This window comes from Rhineura floridana, chromosome 3 (assembly GCF_030035675.1).
Source record: "Rhineura floridana isolate rRhiFlo1 chromosome 3, rRhiFlo1.hap2, whole genome shotgun sequence".
Taxonomy (NCBI): domain Eukaryota; kingdom Metazoa; phylum Chordata; class Lepidosauria; order Squamata; family Rhineuridae; genus Rhineura; species Rhineura floridana.
Genome location: NC_084482.1, coordinates 73,449,202 through 73,469,674, shown reverse-complemented (window position 1 = coordinate 73,469,674; position 20,473 = coordinate 73,449,202). Strand labels below are relative to the sequence as shown.

Here is a 20,473-nt window from a genome sequence, read left to right as displayed (position 1 = left end):
GTTTAGACTTACAGTGGCTTTTCCCCTCTGCAAGGGTGGGGGACTTGTTAAGTTGGTCCGCCCTCAGAGACTAATGGATCTGGATGGTTTCCAAGGGGCTCTGGGGAGTTTTCCGGCTGATAGGGCTGGCGCTCCTGTCGAAATCCTGGTTGAACTGTGGAATACAGAAATGACCCAGGCGGTTGACATGATTGCTCCTGTGTAGAGCTCGTACGGCTCCATGGTATACCCCAGAGCTGAGAACGATGAAACAATATAGGAGACGGATTGAGTGCAGATGGAGGCGAACTCCTGGTGGATGCAATTATACACTGGTAAGTGCCTATGGTAAGCTGTATTTAGGGGCAGTGAGGGCAGCAAAAAAACAATATTTTGCTGCCACTATCAAATCATCAATCTGCCGCCCAGTGGAGCTCTTCAGAATTGTCCGTGGGCTATTACACTCTGGCCCCAGGGACATGGTAGAACCATCTGAGGCCCGCTGCAATGAATTTGCTAGGCACTTCCAAGATAAAATCTTTAGCATCCGCCAGGACTTAGACTCCAGTGTTATAGCAGGTGAATCAAGCGGGGTATCCAGAGCACAGCCTTGTCCCGATTTCTTGGATGAGTTTCAGTTGGTGCAGCTTGAGGACATTGACAAGGTGCTTGGACAGGTTCATGCAACCACTTCTGTGCTGGATCCTTACCCTTCTTGGCTAATAAAAGATAGCAGGGATGGAACGGCCAGCTGGGCCAGGGAAGTGATTAATGCCTCTGTGCGAGACGGGGTGGTCTCTGGCTGCCTGAAAGAGGCAGTAGTGAGACCACTCCTGAAGAGACCCTCCCTGGACCCAGAAAATCTTAATAACTATAGGCTGGGAGCAAATGTTCCATTCCTGGGCAAGGTCCTGGAACGAGTGGTTGCAGGCCAGCTCCAGACACTCTTGGATGAGACCGATTATCTGGATCCATTTCAGTCGGGTTTCAGGCCTGGTTTTGGCACAGAAACAGCCTTGGTTGCCCTGTATGATTACCTTTGTAGGAGAGAGACAGGGGAGTGTGACTCTGTTGATTCTCCTTGATCTCTCAGCGGCTTTCGATACCATCAACCATGGTATCCTTCTGGGGAGACTGGCTGAGTTGGGAGTGGGAGGGACTGCATGGCAGTGGTTCCGCTCCTACTTGGCAGGTCGCCTCCAGAAGGTGGTGCTTGGGGAACATTGCTCGGCACCCTGGACTCTCCAGTATGGGGTTCCGCAGGGGTCAGTTCTGTCCCCCATGCTGTTCAACATCTACATGAAACCGTTGGGTTCGGTCATCCGGAGCTTTGGAGTGCGTTGCCATCAGTATGCTGATGACACGCAGCTCTATTTCTCCTTTCATCTTCTTCAGGTGAGGCTGTCAATGTGCTGAACCGGTGCCTGGCTGCGACAATGGACTGGATGAGGGCTAACAAACTGAGGCTCAATCCAGACAAGACTGAGATGCTGCTAGTGGGTGGTTCTTCTGACCAGATGGTGGATGTCCAACCTGTTCTGGATGGAGTTGCACTCCCCCTGAAGGAGCAGGTTCGTAGCTTGGGGGTTCTCCTAGAACCATCTCTGTCACTTGAGGCTCAGGTAGCCTCGGTGGCACAGAGTGCCTTCTACCAACTTCGGTTGGTGGCCCAACTACGTCCTTATCTGGACAGGGATAACCTGGCTTCAGTTGTCCATGCTCTGGTAACCTCCAAATTAGATTACTGCAATGCACTCTACGTGGGGATTCCTTTGAAGACGGTTCGGAAACTGCAGCTTGTGCAAAATGCAGCGGCCAGATTGGTAACAGGGACCAGACGGTCCAAACATATAAAACCGATTCTGGCCCGCTTGCATTGGCTGCCTGTATGTTTCCGAGCTCAATTCAAGGTGCTGGTTTTGACCTATAAAGCCTTATATGGCTTGGGACCACAACACCTGATGGAACGCCTCTCCTGATACAAACCCACCCGTACACTCCGTTGAAGATCAAAGGCCCTCCTCCGGGTGCCTACTCCAAGGGAAGCTCGGAGGGTGGCAACAAGGGAGAGGGGCCTTCTCAGTGATGGCCCCCAAATTACAGCAGGATGCTTTTGACGAGGTGCGCCTGGCGCCAACACTGTTATCTTTTTGGCGCCAGGTCAAGACTTTCCTCTTCTCCCAGGCATTTTAGCATGTGTTTTAAATTGTTTTTATATTGTTTTAAATTTTAAAATTGTGTTTTAGACTGTTTTTAAGATATTTGTTTTAAATGGTATATTTGTTTTAATGTTTTTGATTGCTGTAAACCGCCCAGAGAGCTTCGGCTATGGGGCGGTATACAAGTGTAATAAATAAAATAAATAAATAATATAAATGTCTGTGTTGGTTACGGGGATTGCTATGAACAGCACCTGCACTTCATAATTTACCACTATACTAGCAATGGCAGTACTGACTATTGTCAGGACCTTGATAATATTTATCTCTAAAAAGAAGCTATGAACATGGCTGATGCAATCACCTACAAACACATGCCAGTGGTACAACACAGAATGTTGTTAAGAGGAGAGGAGGAGGTCACAGTATCAGCCATGCCCAAGCTAGTTGATATTCCTGTACAGTACTGTGGTTCTGAAGTGTCGAAAATAGAATGTCTTGTGCAGAGGTGGCTAATTCCCAGCCCGCAGGACTGATCTGGCCTCCCCAAGTAACTTTTTTTCCCCCTCGCCTGAGCACCACAAAATTTGGCAGTGCAGGAAAGAAGAAAAACAATAGAAGTAGACAGAGTGATCTGGTAAAGCCTGTTACTTCAGTACTCTACATATTTCTCTGTCCTTCCTGACTAGCAGAAACAAAACAAACTAGGCAAAAATAAGCCAATACAGTGTGCCCTGCCAATTTCAAACAAGCTCAGGGTTTTTTTGGCATATAATTCATGGAACATCTGAGCACAGTTTTCATTTTCTTTTAAGCATTCAGTACATGCAGATGGGTCCACAGCCTCTAACTCAATGAGGCGCAAAAAAACAGGCACAGTGGATGTCAAAGCATTATATTGCTCACTGATAACATTCAGTGAACACCTCTGAACAAATTCCACACAGTTGTCACAATAGCAATTCATGGCACTCTCTGGAGAACTATTTCATTGCATGTTTGTTTACTGTACGCTTGCTGTTCATAGATACCTGCTTAAAATATCTAAATTCTTCAAAAACCTAACTTTGAAGTCAGAATGAGGGTAGATTCTCATGCTTCCCTGTAGAACTAAAGACATGTTGTGAATACTGTAATGATAAATTGTAGCAAAGGAACACGGCAAATCAGCAAAGTGTAGCACAGAAAAATATGGAAAATCACAGGAGGAGCAGGAAGCATTGCACCTGTTGCAACCTTCTCACAAAGTCTTAATTACGTACATGGAGTTAAGAAAAGTATTTGTTGTGTATACTTCTCTTAGAAACTTGCCTTTCATAGCTTTCCTTCTTGGAATGTATCACTACACAATGCTAGACCACTGTCTTAAGCTTTAAAAAGGCATACAGTGCATTGTCAAATAAAGCATACCTAAACAGCAAAACAGCCATTTTTATTTGCGTAGTTGTCATATGCAGGCCAGGCACCAAATACCTGAAACATATTATTAGTATCCCAACTTTGACAAACCTAGGATGTAAGTACTGCAGAGGATTCTTCTGGATGAAACAAATTCAGGCATCAGTTGTTGGTCACATTATGCACAGCTTACATTCAGATCCCTGTCTGTGGTGCTGAACTCACAAACTGCAGCTATGCTGCTGAACTCTGAGATGCATTTTGATCCTGTCCTTGTATGTCACAAGCAAATATACTACAGGCCACTTTATACATTGCAGCTGAGGAAATGCATGGTCTCCTACTTGGATGAAGATAGCCACAGCAACAGAATCATGTCAAAGTGCCTTCATGACCATTTTCTGGACTGACATTTGATTTGTTAAAACAAAATCGTCAATTTCATCTAAGAAGCCTGCCAGGCCTCTACCCTATCTACTTTGAAACAAACACACTTATAAAGGTCTTTTTCTAAAAAGTGATTGTAATTACAAGGCACAGGACTTACCAGTCATTTTACAGGCTTCCAAAGCATCATCTGGCTGTTGATGAGTGAATGGTGACAAAAAGCTGGGGTCGTCTTTACGGTTACACATCTCATCAGTCACTTTTCCCTCTCTACTCATTGCTTCTAGTTTCTCTGAAGAACTACGGACAGGCTTCCTGAGAACAATCCCCCCTTCCTTCGATGCCCCCAACAAAGCCACACTCTCCAGGGATGTTTTTGCATCTTTAAAAAAGGCAGTTATTCTTTCTTCACCTTGAGGGCACTCAAGGGCAGCACAATCCTCTTTGTTTGACACTAGGGTCATTAGCACATTTTTTTCTCCATCATCCTCACACTCTGTCTGCTGTTCTGTTAAAGGAGTGGAAACAGCTTTCTCCATTCCTTGTGGATTTTGCTGTGTCAGTTCCAGAAACCAACCATCAAGGCTTGGGTGGATTTGCATCAATTACTGCCAGACAACCTATAATTAAAAAAAGGTGACAAAATGTCTCATGTTCAAAAGACTGAATTTCACACAAGCCCTTTTAAGACATTTTGATTAAGATTTAGCACACTTACGACTTCCATAAGTTTGTTATAAAAATATTTGTATGTTTGTTACACAAATTCAGAACTCTAGCTAATGCCTCCTGACTAAGGACAGCTCACATTTCTGGTGTGGAGCATAGAAATTCTTGTTTAATAGACTAGTATGTTACAAGAAAATGAAAAATATTCTACATGCCAACCTCAACTCTATTGTAGGACAGAGGTTGGCCAACAAGCAGCATGGTATCACAAGTGAAACAGGCAGAAGGAGGTTGTACCATGCCCATACTGGACCACGAAAGCCTGTAGGTCTCACTGTGGCCTAGTGGCAGGCCTGGATCCTTTCTACACCTCTTCCCTAGCTCAGCAGACTAGAGGAACACACACCCGTGTCAGGTGTGGCTAACCTGTGAGCCTTCAGATGTTGTTGGACTACAGCTCCCATCATGCCTAACAACTGGCCCTGATGGCTGGTGCTGATGGGAGTTCAAGTCCATCATCAGCTAGAGGCCCATGGGTTTTCCATATCTTATCTAAACTGTATTTTCTCATGCTTTGGACTGTACTTGTGGCACCCTTAATTTGTCCACCATAGGCTATGTCCTATCTCCACTGCCAGACGCAGTATACCTTGAATACTAGTTGCTGGGAATCGCAGGTGGGGCAAGTGCTATTGTACTCAGGTCCTGTGTTTAGGCTTCCCAGAAGAAGCATCTATTTGACCACTGTGAGAACACAGCACTGGACTAGATGGGCCTTTGGCCCGATTCAGCAGGGCTCTTATGTTGTCCTTATGTTCTCACCATAAACAAAGAGTCTTGTGTCTTTGTTTTTTCGCTGCAACAGACTAACACAACTACCCCCCTGGAACTCTCCATAAAGGTTGTCCACAGTGAATTATCTAGTTCAGGATTTAACACCAAGTCTGTACATGCATTATAAAAGAACAGCAGAATGAGCTCTATATCCTCATCCATACTGTTAGTGAAAAGTGTCCTAACCACATTTTGGTCATTATAAGACTCCAAAACCCTATTCAGAAGCAGTAGTGCAATATGCAGTCTACATTATTCAAAGAACTAAATAAAATTAAATGATTCATAAAATGACAGGAGAAATTATAAAACAAAAAAACAAAATTGATGACCATCAATGATGCTAAGGCTTGATGACTACATTCTCAAGCTGGAGTGCTAAAGTACAAGGAGCTCTCACACTCTAAACCACACAAAAAATTATGGAACTTTGTTAAAGTCACAAAATAGCAGTGGGGAAGGAGAAAGAGAGAGGTGGAGTCACTCAGTGCTAGTTCAGACAGCATTCAATTCACCAGCCAAGGATCAGGAGCATCTCTTGTGTGACTGCTGCAGCACAAAGCAGCATAAGCATTAAATCATGCCATTACAATCAATGCACAGTTCCACAGATCAAGTCATCTCCCAAAAGGAGTATGCTTGCACTGAGTCCAAGATAAAAGTAAGAAAGACAACTGTATGACAGTTGTGCTCCCCAGCATTCACTAAATATTAATGCAATCCACCTTTGGGGTATCCTGTTTCAAAGGATGTGACCTTCAGAAGTTTCTTATAACTTTCTAGGCATAAGGATAGCTACTATGCCTACATATAGGATTTACATTGTTTGTTATTAAATTATGTGAAATCATCTGTTTACCAGGTACTATCCCAGCTTTTATCAACAATGTTTCTTGTAGTTTCGCCTACAAAACTCAAATAGCTAACCTCTCATAAAGGAAACTGTAATGTAAGATGTAATAGATTTTGTTGTGGGTTCAGACAATTCCTTCAAACTAGCATTGTCACATTGGTTTGAATGGATCCTAAATGAAATCCCATATATGAAATAAGCCAAGCTGAAGGGCCAAGGATACTGTATCTTGATATTGTCTGTTGATGATGATGATGGACTGCCTTCAAGTCAATTCTGACTTATGGCGACCCTATGAATAGGGTTTTCATGGTAAGCGGTATTCAGAGGGGGTTTACCATTGCCTTCCTCTGAGGCTAAGAGGCGGTGACTGGCCCAAAGTCACACAGTGAGTTTCATGGCTGTGTGGGGATTCGAATCCTGGTCTCCCAGGTCGTAGTCCAACACCTTAACCACTACACCACACTGGCTCTCAATTCTCTATTAGTGAACTTTATTAACTACTTTTACTGTGGGTAAAATCACATTTTGAAACCAACATGATATACAGAAAAAAATAAGCATGAAGACATTTTAGGTATGTCTTATTACTTTCATTCATACAGTCATTAGCAAAAAACCCTGTTTCAAAGATCCCAATTTAATTTTGGGCATGGAAGCTACCTTTCTTCTAAAACTGACTGTATTATTTTTAAGTATGTGTAGGACAGAGAGAGAGAATACACACATGTCCACTATATGTTCTTGTAATGGGGCTTTTCTAGCAAGCCCTCTGATTTCCAAATAATTATTTTGCATTCTGGTTTACCTAGCAATTTTATTCAGCAATTAATATGCATATGAAATATATTACTACATAGGCATAATCCGCAGGACTACCTCACAAATCTTTCTGGAACAGGAATACATAACATGCAAGACACTGGCAATAAATCCGAGTATTCCAGACTCTACTGTTAACAGCCCAATCCAATCCAAGCTTAAGTAATGCCTATCAGCTTGGATCTTAAGTGTCCCTTCCATTCACAGTAGGCTTTTGATCCAGGAAGGATCCTGCTAGCAGGAGGGGGGCACAGAGAAGCATTTTCTCCCCAATTTCCCACTCCCCCTATAGTCCCTCTCCTTTTCCTCCAGATGGTTCCTTAGCCCTCCAGAGCAGACTGAGGAACTGCAGGGGGAAATCAGCAAATTTCTGCTCCTCTTCTACCTGCAGAAGAGTTCTGTGAGCAGAAGTCTAACTCGTGGGATGCTCCTACCAACAGAAGAGAACTCACCATCCAAGCCATTGGGTTCATTGGGACTTACAAGAAAGTGAGCCTGAAGCTGCAATCCTATACCTAATTTTCTAGGAGTAAGCCCCACTGAAGTGGGACTTACTTCTAAGCAGACATGCATAGGATTGCACTGCTGCTTTCTAGTTTAAGATGGCAGCTTTGAATTCTACACAAACAACACTTTCTCTCAAGTTTCAGAATATTTATTTTCTTCAAGTTACACCTGCTGAAACTGAAAAAACCTGTAAGTTAAAATTCAAACATGAAAGTTAACAATGGAAAGGTTGAAGTGACTGCAGTATGTTCCAAAGACTTAAAAATACATAATCAAAACAGAAATAACTGAATACAAAACAAACTCATTAGCCACAGATCTGCCTTATGATTTTTAGCAGGCTTAGTTGACCAAACCTTCATTTAAAGAATATTTTAGTAGTACAGACATAAGAGAAATTGAAAATAAATATAGCCTGGTCTACAGTCACCATGCTAGTTTCTGACTGGCTAGTTCTATTAGATCCAGATTGTTCTCTTTAGACGGTATCGAGAATCTAGAGCAAAGATGCAGAATGTCCATTTTGAACCTGGAGAAGAGCTGCTACTTAATAGAGAGTAGTTAGTACTGAACTGAGTGCATGGGCCAGTGCAAGCAACAGAAGAACAAATGTAGTTACCACTAGGAGGAGATAGATACCCAAAAGTGACACTAAGTGAGGCCATGACTGTCTGAGCAAACATATGTGGCTGGGGGATACGGAGCACAAGATAAAATACAGAACAATTTGGCAAATCTTATTCCCCAGGATGACAAACTGGTTGCACCTTTCTTCCCGCACGATCGTCCAAGAGTGCAGGACACAGAATAATGGGCTCAAGTTGCAGGAAGCCAGATTTCGACTGAACATCAGAAAAAACCTCCTAACTGTTAGAGCCATACGACAATGGAACCAATTACCTAGAGAGGTAGTGGGCTCTCCGACACTGGAGGCATTCAAGAGGCAGCTGGATAGCCATCTGTCAGGAATGCCTTGATCTGGATTCCTGCATTGAGCAGGGGGTTGGACTTGATGGCCTTATAGGCCCCTTCCAACTCTACTATTCTGTGATTCCACACAAGCTCTTCCTGAATGATACATTCATCAGAAGGACCACAACAGCTCCTCTGAAATGCTTCCTCCCAATCTGTTACACTGTGGCATGTGCCAGGACCGGAGTGACCTTGTGAATCTGATTTGAGTTCACCAAGATGCAACACAAGAACAGCAGCAATAAAACTGTGCCCATACGCAAACATTTTGCCTGGAAAATCATAATGATGATGAGAGGAAATTTGGTTCTCAAGCTCCCTGCCCTGTCAGATTCTCCTGCTGGCTTTTGGGCCAAAGAACTAAGCAGGGCTTGTCACCAACAGGGTACCTCTAACAAATATCACTACACAGAAAATACTGAATGTGGTGAATTGATGCACTGCCATGTTGCCCTCTGCCATGCACTTTTGCCAGAGGAAAGTACAGTACATTGCTCAAGGAGGAAATTATTCTGGCATCTACTGAGTAATTAATCTATTTCAAGTGGCAGTTGTTAAAAGCACAGTTCAGGCACCCAAATTGCTGCTCTACAGACCCCTTTTACATGGGGCAAGTCCAGAAATATAAGACAGTAACCTTGTAATTTGTCATAGATACTGTGCAGAAACACAGAAGCAAACAAATGAAAAAGAATGGTATTAGTTCTGCAGGGAGCATTCCCAAAGAAATACCAGTTCACCATTTTAAGATTATTATAGTTTGGATCCAGCAAAATGTGCTAGAGCAGTATGATTATCAAAGCCGTGTAAGTGAAACTAACAGTGCAATCTTATGCATGTTTACACATAACTAAGTCCCACTATATTTATTCTCAGGGAAGTGCGCATAGGGCTGCAGCATAATAAAGGAATTTCTGCTTCCAGCACCCAGACCAGAAGGTATACATGTATAAAACTTCCTGGTTAGCAGACACAACTGTCATGTATTATTTAAAGTTTTTATGTACCACTTTCTGTCACAAATGACCTCAATGTAGTTTAATTTAGCGACAAGGAACTACGCTGGCACATAGAAACTATGCAATTGCAAAGGGAAACATTAATCTTATTGAGTTTGACAACATTATTTAAGTTATGGTTTATTTCTATGCTGCCTTTTGGCCAAAAAGGCCCCCAAGGTGGCTTACAAAGAATACACACAAACATAAGTAGGGGAAAAAACACAATTTACAAAACTTTAAGCCAGCAAAATCTTAACATTTTTAAAAAGCAACAACCAAAACCCAAATACATTCATCTCCCTGGTAATGGGTAGCCCCATAAAGGATATCAGAAAGAGCAGGGGTGAGGAGGCAAGGCAGATAGAAAAGCATGCCCCCTGATGTTCCCAGCACGGTGTCACTTCTGCAGCAGTACTACCCATGTACATGGTTCTTTACCAACATTACTCTGGAAAGATAGGCCCCAGCCCGAAGGAACTTACAATCTGAATTTCAGCAACAGAGTATGCAAAGAAGGGAGGGATAAAGCTAACAAGCAGAAGTGAGAAACACAGCATCCGAGGAATGCTTTCGAGCAGAAAATATTTTCCCATTGTGTAGATCAAAGGAGAGTTTCACAATAATCTTTTCTGAAACTGTAGCCTCTCTCCTACCAAGAGGCAACAGCTTCCTCTAAGGCTGGCTTTCTGGGCTCTCTTTCGTTAGCACCACAAGTAGAGCCATATTATTTATTTAATTATTATTTTATTTATTATTTTATTTATATCAAACCCTTCCTCCCAGCAGGAGCCCAGAGAAGTCCTTCCACATATATGTTATTTTTCTGAAGACACTAAATAATCTGCCTACACTTTAGATGCAGTGCTGCATTTGGACTCAGACACTCATTTTCACCATAAACTAAATGATAACTTTAAATATAACATTGCAAAGCACATTAATCATTCCATTATAATGAAAAAGCATGCATTCACTCTTCTGTCTGCAATCACAAGCCTTCAATTATGGAATGCACATTTAATCAACAACTGCCTGAACATGCAAACAGACTGAAACAGTTGTTCTAAGTTTAATAAAATAGCCTTTCTTTTAAAGGAAGTTAATTCCAGAGATTCCATGCCAAATCTATACATAAAAATCACCTCTCAACTATTACTTAACAGATCTTCTCATTGCATTAATTTCTGCAGTAACATATCCTTGAAAAACCAATCAATCAACAATTACATGCCAAGATGATGCTAACACACACACACACACAAGAAGGCCAGACTTCCATCACCAGCCACGCAATCTTGCCACGCACCAGAGGCAAGCAGCAACTCCCCTGGGTGAGCACTTAAAAGGCAAACTGTGCTTCTGCCTATCCAACCCACTTTCTTTATTTAAAAGATTTCTGTATTGCCCTTCAATTTAGTTTCCCTCCCCAAAGACAGTTTATAACAATGAAAAATCACCATATGCTAAAAACAGCTATTAAAGTAGTATCAAAACTATCCAACAGAAATAAACACTAGGCAAGCCTCTTTAGGACAGGACTCCACAAAGACCCCAGCCAGCCTGGACAATGATCAGGAATGATGGGAACTATAGTCCAGCAATATCTGGGGACCCAAAGTTTGGGAATGGCTGCTTTCGATATAAGATGTCCCATTAAGTGCTTGCTTTCATCACTTTAGCATTTTTATTCCTTTAGGATTAGGCCCATCCTCATACATTAGCCTGGTTTGCACATCACGCTAAGCCAAACCATGACCTAGCATGAATATGCAAGCTCCCAGAAAGGGAATTACAGTTATTTTGCTCCTCTCCAGATGTTATTTTGCTGCACAGAGCTAAATTATGGTTTTGCTTAGCCTTAAGCTTTGGTGTGGCATCCAGACCAGGGTTTGTAGTTTAACTCTCTCTAGCCTAACCATGGTTGTAACCAAGGTTTCTCTATGGTTTATGGTTCGTGGATTTATCTGCAGGAGCTAAACCACAAGCCTGGGTTCCTACAATACACCAAGTCAAACCATGGTTTAGTTCAACGCAGTGGCAGCAGGACTGGAGGATAAGAAAAGTTGTTACAATCTCTTCTCTGGGAACCCACACACTCACATGTTCACACTAAGCCTTGGTTTGACTTAGCATGACACACAAACCAAGCAATTATGTATTTTAGATTAACATTATGTTGATATATGCTAGAAGTATTGTTAATTGAACTAACTAGACTGGTCAGAGAAAGTGGACGCTAGTTCACAAAAACGTATGGCGTAATAAATGTTAATCTTTTAAGTTCATCATTACTTCTGCTGCTACAGACTAACATGGCTGTACCTCTGAAACTCATCTAAAACAGCATAGGAAAACACATGTAATCTAGTCTAGTGTGATGGTCTATACATTTTAAGGTACCAACTGTTTGTCCTTTAACTCCTGGATTTTGTAACTTTTCTGAAATCCCAGTAGGCACCATTGAGGCTTGTTTCAGCCCATGTTCAGTAAAGTAATCCTTTGCTACACATTATGAAGTCCGGTCTTACTGCTTCCTGCAAGTAACTAAGTGAGGTACACACTTGGTTCTCTCCAAATCCCAACCCAATGGTGCCTACATTCAACATTACTCCTTCACTCCCTTTCATGCTCAAGAATATTCATTTTTCAGTTCTACTAACCCCATCACTAAACATGCCTTTCATCCTCGCTGCACATAAATTAAAATTCATGCAAGTATTCTCAGTGGTTTTGGCACTACCTATTCTATTTCACCTTCCTATTACTTTATTTCCAAAGGACAACAGCAGCTCAACACTAGAAAACTCAGGTTTGCAAATCTGTGGTGCATGCTCACTAAACACAGGAAGACACCCGGGTCTTGTAAAGATGGATGCAATATAATAACTGGAACAGAACATGCTTTCCCTCAGATTAACTTTGAAATGTTTTGGTCCAAAACTTGCTATCAAGAATTTTACAGTACAGCACTACACCAATATTGACCAAGGCTTCATATTCCACAACCTAATCCAAACAATGATTAGTCAGAAAAAAGCTTGCTTGAATTTGAATTGGACTTTCTTCCAAATAAATAGGTTTAGGGTAATAACCTTAAGCACCATCCTGACTCTCGATTACCAGCAAGCCACTGGCATATTGCCTGAGCTACAGCCAAAACCAAATGAACTGCCAGTGTCAATGGTAGAAAGCTTCCTTCTTAGTAAACATATATAGGATTGTGTTGCAAGTCCCCATGAGTGCACTGGAACTTACTCCCAGGTAAGCAAGTATAGGATTGCAACCTTAAAGTGGGGGTGGGGGTGGGGGTGGAGAGGAGCAGAAATCTTACACTAAGCAGACCTATCTAAGACAAACCACATCTGTGAGTTGTCACCCTGGGTGCAGGAACTCATGTACTGGGCTAGTGAAGGCTCATCCATTTGTCCCAAAAATAACTTCATGCATCAATGCATGACAACACAAGGGAACAATGCCAAGGAAAAGACTGCTGGATACTTTACAAATTAAGCTCCCAAACTCTTGGATCTTTGGGTCAAGCAACAGGCAGATGTCCTCTCATCCCACCCACCTTGATGCTCTTTTGCTCTCTTCCCAAAAGGAACACCTACCTACCCCCTTGCTGAAAAACCTCCCGAGTAATTCATACCCCACCCTAAGCACCACCACCATCACATTCTCCCTTCACGAGCACCCTCCTCAGTTTTATCACCAGATGCCATGCACAGATGCCTATCACTGAGTGCACACCTGTGACCTGCTTGCCGCTTTTAAATCCCTTGACGGACACATTCCACCTCCCCCACCACCTGTCCTGCTTCAGGTGCGGCTTCCCCAGTCACCTCCCTGACACCTGCAACACCTTTTATGTGTCTCGTTCTCCAAGCTTCTTTGACACCTGCCCCATTCGGATGCACCACCTGACCTCTCCACTTCCTCGCTTCAGGGGCAAAATGTGTCGTATCTCCCACCCCGCTCGTGGCCTACCTGTCACTTACCTCCCTGATAGCAAGGCTCATTTCACGGGCACCCTCCCTCCCGTCTCCCTGTCACTTGTCCCCCTTCTAGGCACCGCCTCCTCGTCCTCTTCAGGCTCCATCCCCTCCGGTCAGGTCCTTCTCTTCCTAGCTGCGCTCAGTCTCGGGGTACACTCACCATCTTGCACTCTGTACCGCCGCAGCCGCCCCCCTCGAGTGCTCAGGGCTGGGTCGTCTCTCTTGTTCTCCCACGGCAGCCCTGCTGCACCCTTCCCTTCGGTCCCGCACCCGGCTCCGGCCTGTTCAGCAGCAGCCGCCGAGGCCGCCGCGCCGGGGACATGGCTCCTTTAAATCCTCCCCCTCCTCTTCTCTATCCGGCCAGCCCAGCTGCCTAAGCCGCTCCGATCGCTACCCCTCCCCTCTTCCTTGGAGTCGCAAACAGAGAGCGTCTCTGGCAACGTGACGTCCACGGCTCCATGTTGGGAGAGGCAAACCTAGCCCTCACCCTCTCGCTCTCTGATGACGTCATGGGCCAGCGTAAGGTCTTCGGGCACTGTCTTGCGGGAGGCCTGTGGCCGGATCTGAACTAGCGGGCCAGAACAGAAGTAGTGACGCAACTTGCCAAGGCTATATGCTCCAAGTAGGGGCAACGTGGTTTCTCTTTTGGTCGCCACCTATCCCCGGAAAATAAAATCGGGGGCGGAGCACGTAGTGTGCAAAAGCAGATGGCAATTAGGAGGAAGGGAGGGAACTGAACAGGTGTATTGGCGCATATATAGGAGTTATGCCTAAAGAGCCTGGCTGATGCAGTCACCCTGGGAGGCTGGGTGGGAAACCTGCGTGACTATTTTCTAGTTTCACCAGTCAGCTGCTCTTGCCATACGACGTCAAGAAGCGATCGCCTCAAGAAGTCGAATACTTACTCCTTCTGACTCCAGCGCTGGCCCAGTACGCATGACGGGAAGGAAGAACACCCCCTATTGGAGAGTCCTATTACTACTCCTCAACGTCCCACAATCGTTTGTGGGCGGGATAGGCGCCAAAAGAACCCATAAAAGTTCTTCAGCCTTTGCCAAAAGTGGGATTTACGTGGGCAGCAAACCTAACAGCGGGCAATCCTGTCACATAACACATACGTGCAGACTGTAACGACTGGATGTTTCACAGACAGCTGCGGCCACACAGACGAATTGCGTTTGCCCAGCACAAGCCGTCCTTGTTCCGAAAGGAAGGCAACATAGTTCACCCACTCTTCTAAACGCCAGCCAGCAATACTGATAATGAAAACGGGTTTTTTTCCTCCACGACCAGAGGAACTTGATGTTTTTCTCTGAAGATGTGGACTAAGCCCCTACTTACTTGCTTTTTTATTTGCTTTGCTTTCAAATAATCCATAAATTGAATAAAAATAAGCTGGTCTGTGCAGCACCATCCTATGTATGCTTACTTGGAATTAAGTCTCACAGCTAGGGTTGCCAGGTTCATGGCCTGAGACTGATCCTGTATCTTTAGGAGAAGAGAAAGTCAGCCAAGTGCAGGTATTCTTGCAACACCGTAATGAGAAAAACCACAAGGTGGAATTCTCCCATCCCCTGCTTTAATTCTCTTCTTGTTACTTTCCTCAAGTTTAAGCATGTCTCTGGTTAGACTAATATTCTCAGGGCTATTATCACTTCCAGTCCCTCCTTCTACTTCAATTGGCAAGGCATTGAAGGGATGCCAGATACTGACACAAACAAATGGTTGCAAGCTGCTGGAGAAGAAATAGAATATATCTTCACAAGAACAAAACTTGGAGCTACCAAAAGGGAGAAAGACCATTGGATGTAAATGGGTCATTACAACCAAACGAGGTGCAGAAAAGGTAGGGTTGCCATATTCCAGTTCCACAAATCTGGCAGGTTAATTTGCATATTATGTAAATTATTTGCATATTATGCAAATATCTGCATATTATTTGCATATTATGCAAAATATCTGCCTGTTAATATTTGGATTGTCCAGTTGTTTTGTTTTTGTGCCTAGGAATTACCACCAAAAGCTGGGGAAAGATGTGAGAAATCTTTTTTTTAAAAGCAACATTTTCAGCCTTAAATGCCTAGACTCTCGTTTCCAACACTATGGAGTATTTATTGATTGATTAAGAGAATTTATATCCTGCCCTTTTGCTGTTAAAAACAGAGCTCAGCACAGCTTACAAATATAATAAAAACAATAAAAATACACAATCAATATAAAAACATAATAAAAACACAAAATAGCAACAAACATAAAGTAAGTCAGGGCAGCAGTACGGTTAACCATATACAATATATTTCAAAGATGCGGTGGGTGGAGAAAAACAAGAAGCCAAAATGTTAGGAAAAGGAGTCTTTCACACCGCATGCTCAGTTATAAATACTGTTGCAGCAAGTTTTACAAGTTCCTCCAGTATTCCACTGGTGCAGGCACTCAGACATTCAAAGTATCTGTATGTTTCTTAGGTTTTATAAAAGCAGAGCTTTGCTTAACTCAAAATTTCTTCTCCCTTTGATCAACCACATCTACACAGGTTCCACCTCCATACTCAAAATGAAACTGGGCCTGGAAGTGTGCAACAACCCCACACATACCTTGCTAATTAAATTATCAATGCCAGGATGTCTGTCTTATCGACTACTCTCCTGCTCCCCCCCCCCGGACATCATGAAAGACCCAGTCCTGGGCTCAGAAAGAAAATAAATATCTGGTCCTCTTCAAAGTATTGCTAAGCCTCTTGTTTTCATTGAAATAATAATTATAAATTCTTGTTCTTATCACTAATGGGAGTTAATTATCTTGCATATGCTGCTGTTGCTTCTATGGCTGTAACGGAGTGAGGTTAAAGATAAGTGAAATGCAAATAGAAAAAAAAAACAGAAGGCAGTATCACTTTCCTAAATGTAATACCATACCAACCACAACAAGATTCCTATGAGTAAGGCAAAAAACTAAGCATCTCACAACCAGTCAGGATTCCTAACCAAAAACCAAAAATATGATAAATGAAGAAGTATTTATATAAGCATGACTATCAAATATATTTATTATTTACACAAACTGTAAAGATATTTATAGTGCAATCCTAGGTTTATTTATTCAGAAGCAAGTCCCAGTGTATTCAGTGGGGCTTACTCAAACAGGGACAGAAATGCAACCTCAAGTGATAAGCAACTTCATTCACACAACCCAAAATTCCGAATCATGCCACTTTACACTGTTTTGCAACTGTTTATACTTGTTTTTATGGTTATTGGATTTTAAATGGCTTTATTTCTTGTTGTGAGCTGCCTTGGTTTCCAACCCTACCTCACAGGGGTGTTGGAAAGACTCCACACACACACACACACACACACTGCAGATGTATAAATACATACAGCCCATATAATAGTTTATTGTCAAACCAGTTGGTCATTGCAGAAAAATCAGTATTAGTTTTAAAAAAATCAGTATTACTTTCCTACAGAATAAAAACTGTAATACCTAAGTAAGCCCTGCCTACATGCTTTAAAATAGGACTGCAGAAGGGGGCAGAAAGAGTTAGAACACAAACACAATTCTTTTTTACATTCACTCCAAAGTCCCATTGATTTTGAGCACATTCATAACCATGTCTACTCAAAAGTAAGTCCTATTGAATTCAATGGGATTTACTCTGGGCATATGGGATTAGCATTGCTCTTACAAAAAGCAAGCATTGGGAAGGTTTTCAAAACACTGCCCAAGATCTGACTCCTGCACACAAGAGGAAAAAAAACTGAAATGTATATACTTACCCAATTTATGAGATTTTCAGATAAACAGGGGGTGAAACCACCATTTTGTTTTCTAGACACTGCCTCAGATCAATGAAACTGAAACACAATCCAAGATTGGCTGCAATCCTGAACAGGCGGGGTTAAAGGTAGGAAGTGCATGCAGTACTGTTTAAAGAAAGATTTAACAGTCGGGGGGGCGGCTGACGTTTTTATGCATATCTTGAGAACCGGACCACCTAGAAACTTAATTTTTTTTTAATTAAAGCTGAGAATCCAGGCCACCTAAGGGGTTAGCCGGGCACCGGGTGGCATGCATAGAATCCGGGCAAAACCCGGCTAACCGGGCAATATGGCAACCCTAAGAAAGGGATATACAGCACTACAAAGCTAGGCTAGATGCTAAAGGATACTCCCAAAACTATGGTGAAGATTATTATGGAATTTTTGCAGCTGTGGTCACACACAGTTCTATAAGGACACTCAGTATTCCCACCTCAAGGATGATCAGGTTCAACACCTTGATATAAAGACAGCCTTCTTATATGGAAACGTTGAGGAAAAAATATATATGCAACAACCAACAGGGTTTGAAGGACCTGGAAAAGGGCTGGTGTTCAAGCTTTAGAAAAGCTGAAGACAGAGAAGGCAGAAAAGTCCACTAGTGGGAATCTGTTCTATTATGGAGGAGGACTCATCAGTTGGACTAGTAAGAAACAGTCAGTTGTAGTCCTCTACAGAAGCAGAATACATATCTGTAGAACAGCATGTCAAGAAGCAACCTGGTTACACAGACTACTCTTAGACTTTGGAATCAATGAACCAAAGCCAACTAGAATGCATGAAGACAACAAGAACTGTATTTTGCTCTCTCAAACACAAAGGGTAACACCACAAACAAATCACATTGATACCAAGTACCATTGCATGAGAGATGTACAACAGAAAGGGCTCATTGAGTTAAATACTACCCGAAAGAAGAAATGGTGGCAGATGTTCTTACCAAGCCACTGCCTAGAGAACGTTTTCAGGATCTTTGTGAAGTGATGGGAGTTGTGAATTGGAGTGTAAGACAATGAGAAGGGGTGTTGTGAGACCATGAGAAGCATACCTCTGATTGGTTAGACTGATGTTCTCAGGGCTATCATCACTTCCAGTTCCTCCTCCTCCTCCCCTCAATTCTCTCTCTCCCTACCTTTTGAATTAGGCTAGTGTAGATGATTAGGCTTTCCTATCTGTCAAGAATGCTCAAAATTCTGACTGGGGGGTCAAATCAAATCAAATCAAATCAAATCCACTTTATTACGGTCATAGACCCAAATACGGAAAAGGAAATGATACATATGTTAAAACAAATATACATGGGAGATCAAAGGTTAAAATATAGAACAATTACCAAATGCATTACAATAAGATAGGAAATACTTCTAATCATCCGAAAGAACAGTAGAAGAACAACCTCTACGAATTTGTTGGGCGATAAAAATGAATTTAGCTACCGGTAAGGTTATATCTTTACTAGAACCATATAGTAGGAAAGCAAGGGGTCAACTCCCAAGCCCAGGGCAACTGATCCCGGCCAGGCACAACTTGTGCCTCCCTTACCAGGCTGAGTTAGACCAACAACAACCCTGCAAGTTAGGTAGACTGCCACCACCCTTAAACCTGGTCACCCACACTGGCCCAAGGGGAAATCCAAAGTGCCAGAAACAGACCTGCCAAGTATTCCAAAAGACAAGAGCTAAAGATGCACTCCTTGTCTTGGAGCCTTAAGGCAAAATACCCAGCTATATAATAATAATAATAATAATAAAATTTTATTTCTGAGTCGCCTATCTGGCCGGGTTAACGGCCACTCTAGGCGACGTACATAATAGGATAAAATACAACATATAAAATACCAACAGATAACCCAAAAACCTCAACTATAATGAGCTAAAACCACCCACAACTGTAACAAGATAAGACTAGCCCACCCCAGGAAGCTTGTATGCCCGCCTAAATAGCCAGGTTTTCAAGGCGTGGCGGAAACTTGGCAGGGAGGGGGCATGGCGGAGGTCATAGGGCAGGGAATTCCAGAGGGTGGGGGCAACAATCGAAAATGCCCTCTCTCTGGTCCGCACCAGCCTAGCTGGTCTAACTGGTGGGACCGAGAGAAGGTCTTGTGTGGCTCATCTCGTCAGGCGGCATATTTGGTGATGCTGGAGGCGCTCCTTCAGATAAACTGGGCCGAAACCGTATAGGGCTTTAAAGGTTAATACCAACACCTTGAATTGGGCCCGGTAGACAACTGGTAACCAGTGTAGGTCTTCTAACACCGGAGTGATGAGATCACGGCGACGGCTGTTCTTAATTAAACGTGCCGCCGCATTCTGTACCAGCTGTAGTTTCCGGACCGTTTTCAAGGGTAACCCAACGTAGAGCGCATTGCAGTAGTCTAAGCGAGAGGAGACCAGAGCATGTACCACCCGTGGGAGCAGATGGACAGGAAGGTAGGGTCGCAGCCTCTGTATCAGATGTAATTGATACCAAGCTGCCCAGCTCACTGCCAAAACCTGAGCCTCCATGGACAGCTGGGAGTCAAGGATGACCCCGAGGCTGCGGACCTGGTCCTTCAGGGGCAATCTTACCCCATTAAACACCAGGTCTATATCTCCTAACCTTCTCTTGTCTCCCACGAGCAGCACCTCGGTCTTGTCGGGGTTCAGTTTCAGCCTATTACCTCCCATCCATTCACTTACGGACTCCAGGCACTTGGAAATGGTATCCACAGCCAACTCTGGTGAGGACTTGAACGAGAGATAGAGCTGAGTGTCATCCGCATATTGATGACACTGCAGCCCAAATCTCCTGATGATGGCTCCCAGAGGCTTTACATAGATGTTAAATAGCATGGGAGAGAGGATAGAACCCTGTGGCACACCACAATTGAGAGGCCAAGAGTCTGAAACCTCATCTCCCAATGCTACCCGTTGATGCCTGTCTGAGAGATAGGAACGGAACCACCGTAAAACAGTGCCCCCTATTCCCATTCCCTCCAGGTGATCTAAAAGGATACCGTGGTCGACGGTATCGAAAGCCGCTGAGAGATCCAGGAGGACGAGGAAAGCATATTCTCCCCTATCCAACGCCCTCCTTAAAT

General features: G+C 43.3%; 1 protein-coding gene and 1 long non-coding RNA gene across 8 annotated transcripts in view; one reads left to right on the top strand and one right to left on the bottom strand.

Annotated features, from left to right (window-relative positions):
* Window positions 1-14,546, bottom strand: part of WIZ (WIZ zinc finger) — a 97,261-nt gene extending 82,715 nt beyond the window's left edge. For 2 of the 7 annotated variants that reach the window (XM_061616546.1, XM_061616548.1), the window contains exons 1-2: window positions 13,737-14,185; window positions 4,084-4,543 (exon numbers count right to left, since the gene is read on the bottom strand). In XM_061616546.1, the coding sequence (XP_061472530.1) occupies window positions 4,084-4,525 (442 nt within the window). In that variant the 5' untranslated portion in view covers window positions 4,526-4,543; window positions 13,737-14,185. Of the gene's footprint in view, window positions 1-4,083; window positions 4,544-13,736; window positions 14,273-14,481 lie in introns of those variants that run through there. The other 5 variants (XM_061616547.1, XM_061616551.1, XM_061616552.1 and 2 more) reach the window with 5 other exon arrangements.
* A 580-nt stretch (window positions 14,547-15,126) lies between these two features.
* On the top strand, window positions 15,127-20,441 carry LOC133382183 (uncharacterized). Its single transcript, XR_009761833.1, has 3 exons — window positions 15,127-15,422; window positions 17,409-17,480; window positions 20,373-20,441. It is a non-coding gene; the product is annotated as an uncharacterized LOC133382183 (long non-coding RNA).
* Window positions 20,442-20,473: the final 32 nt, after the last annotated feature.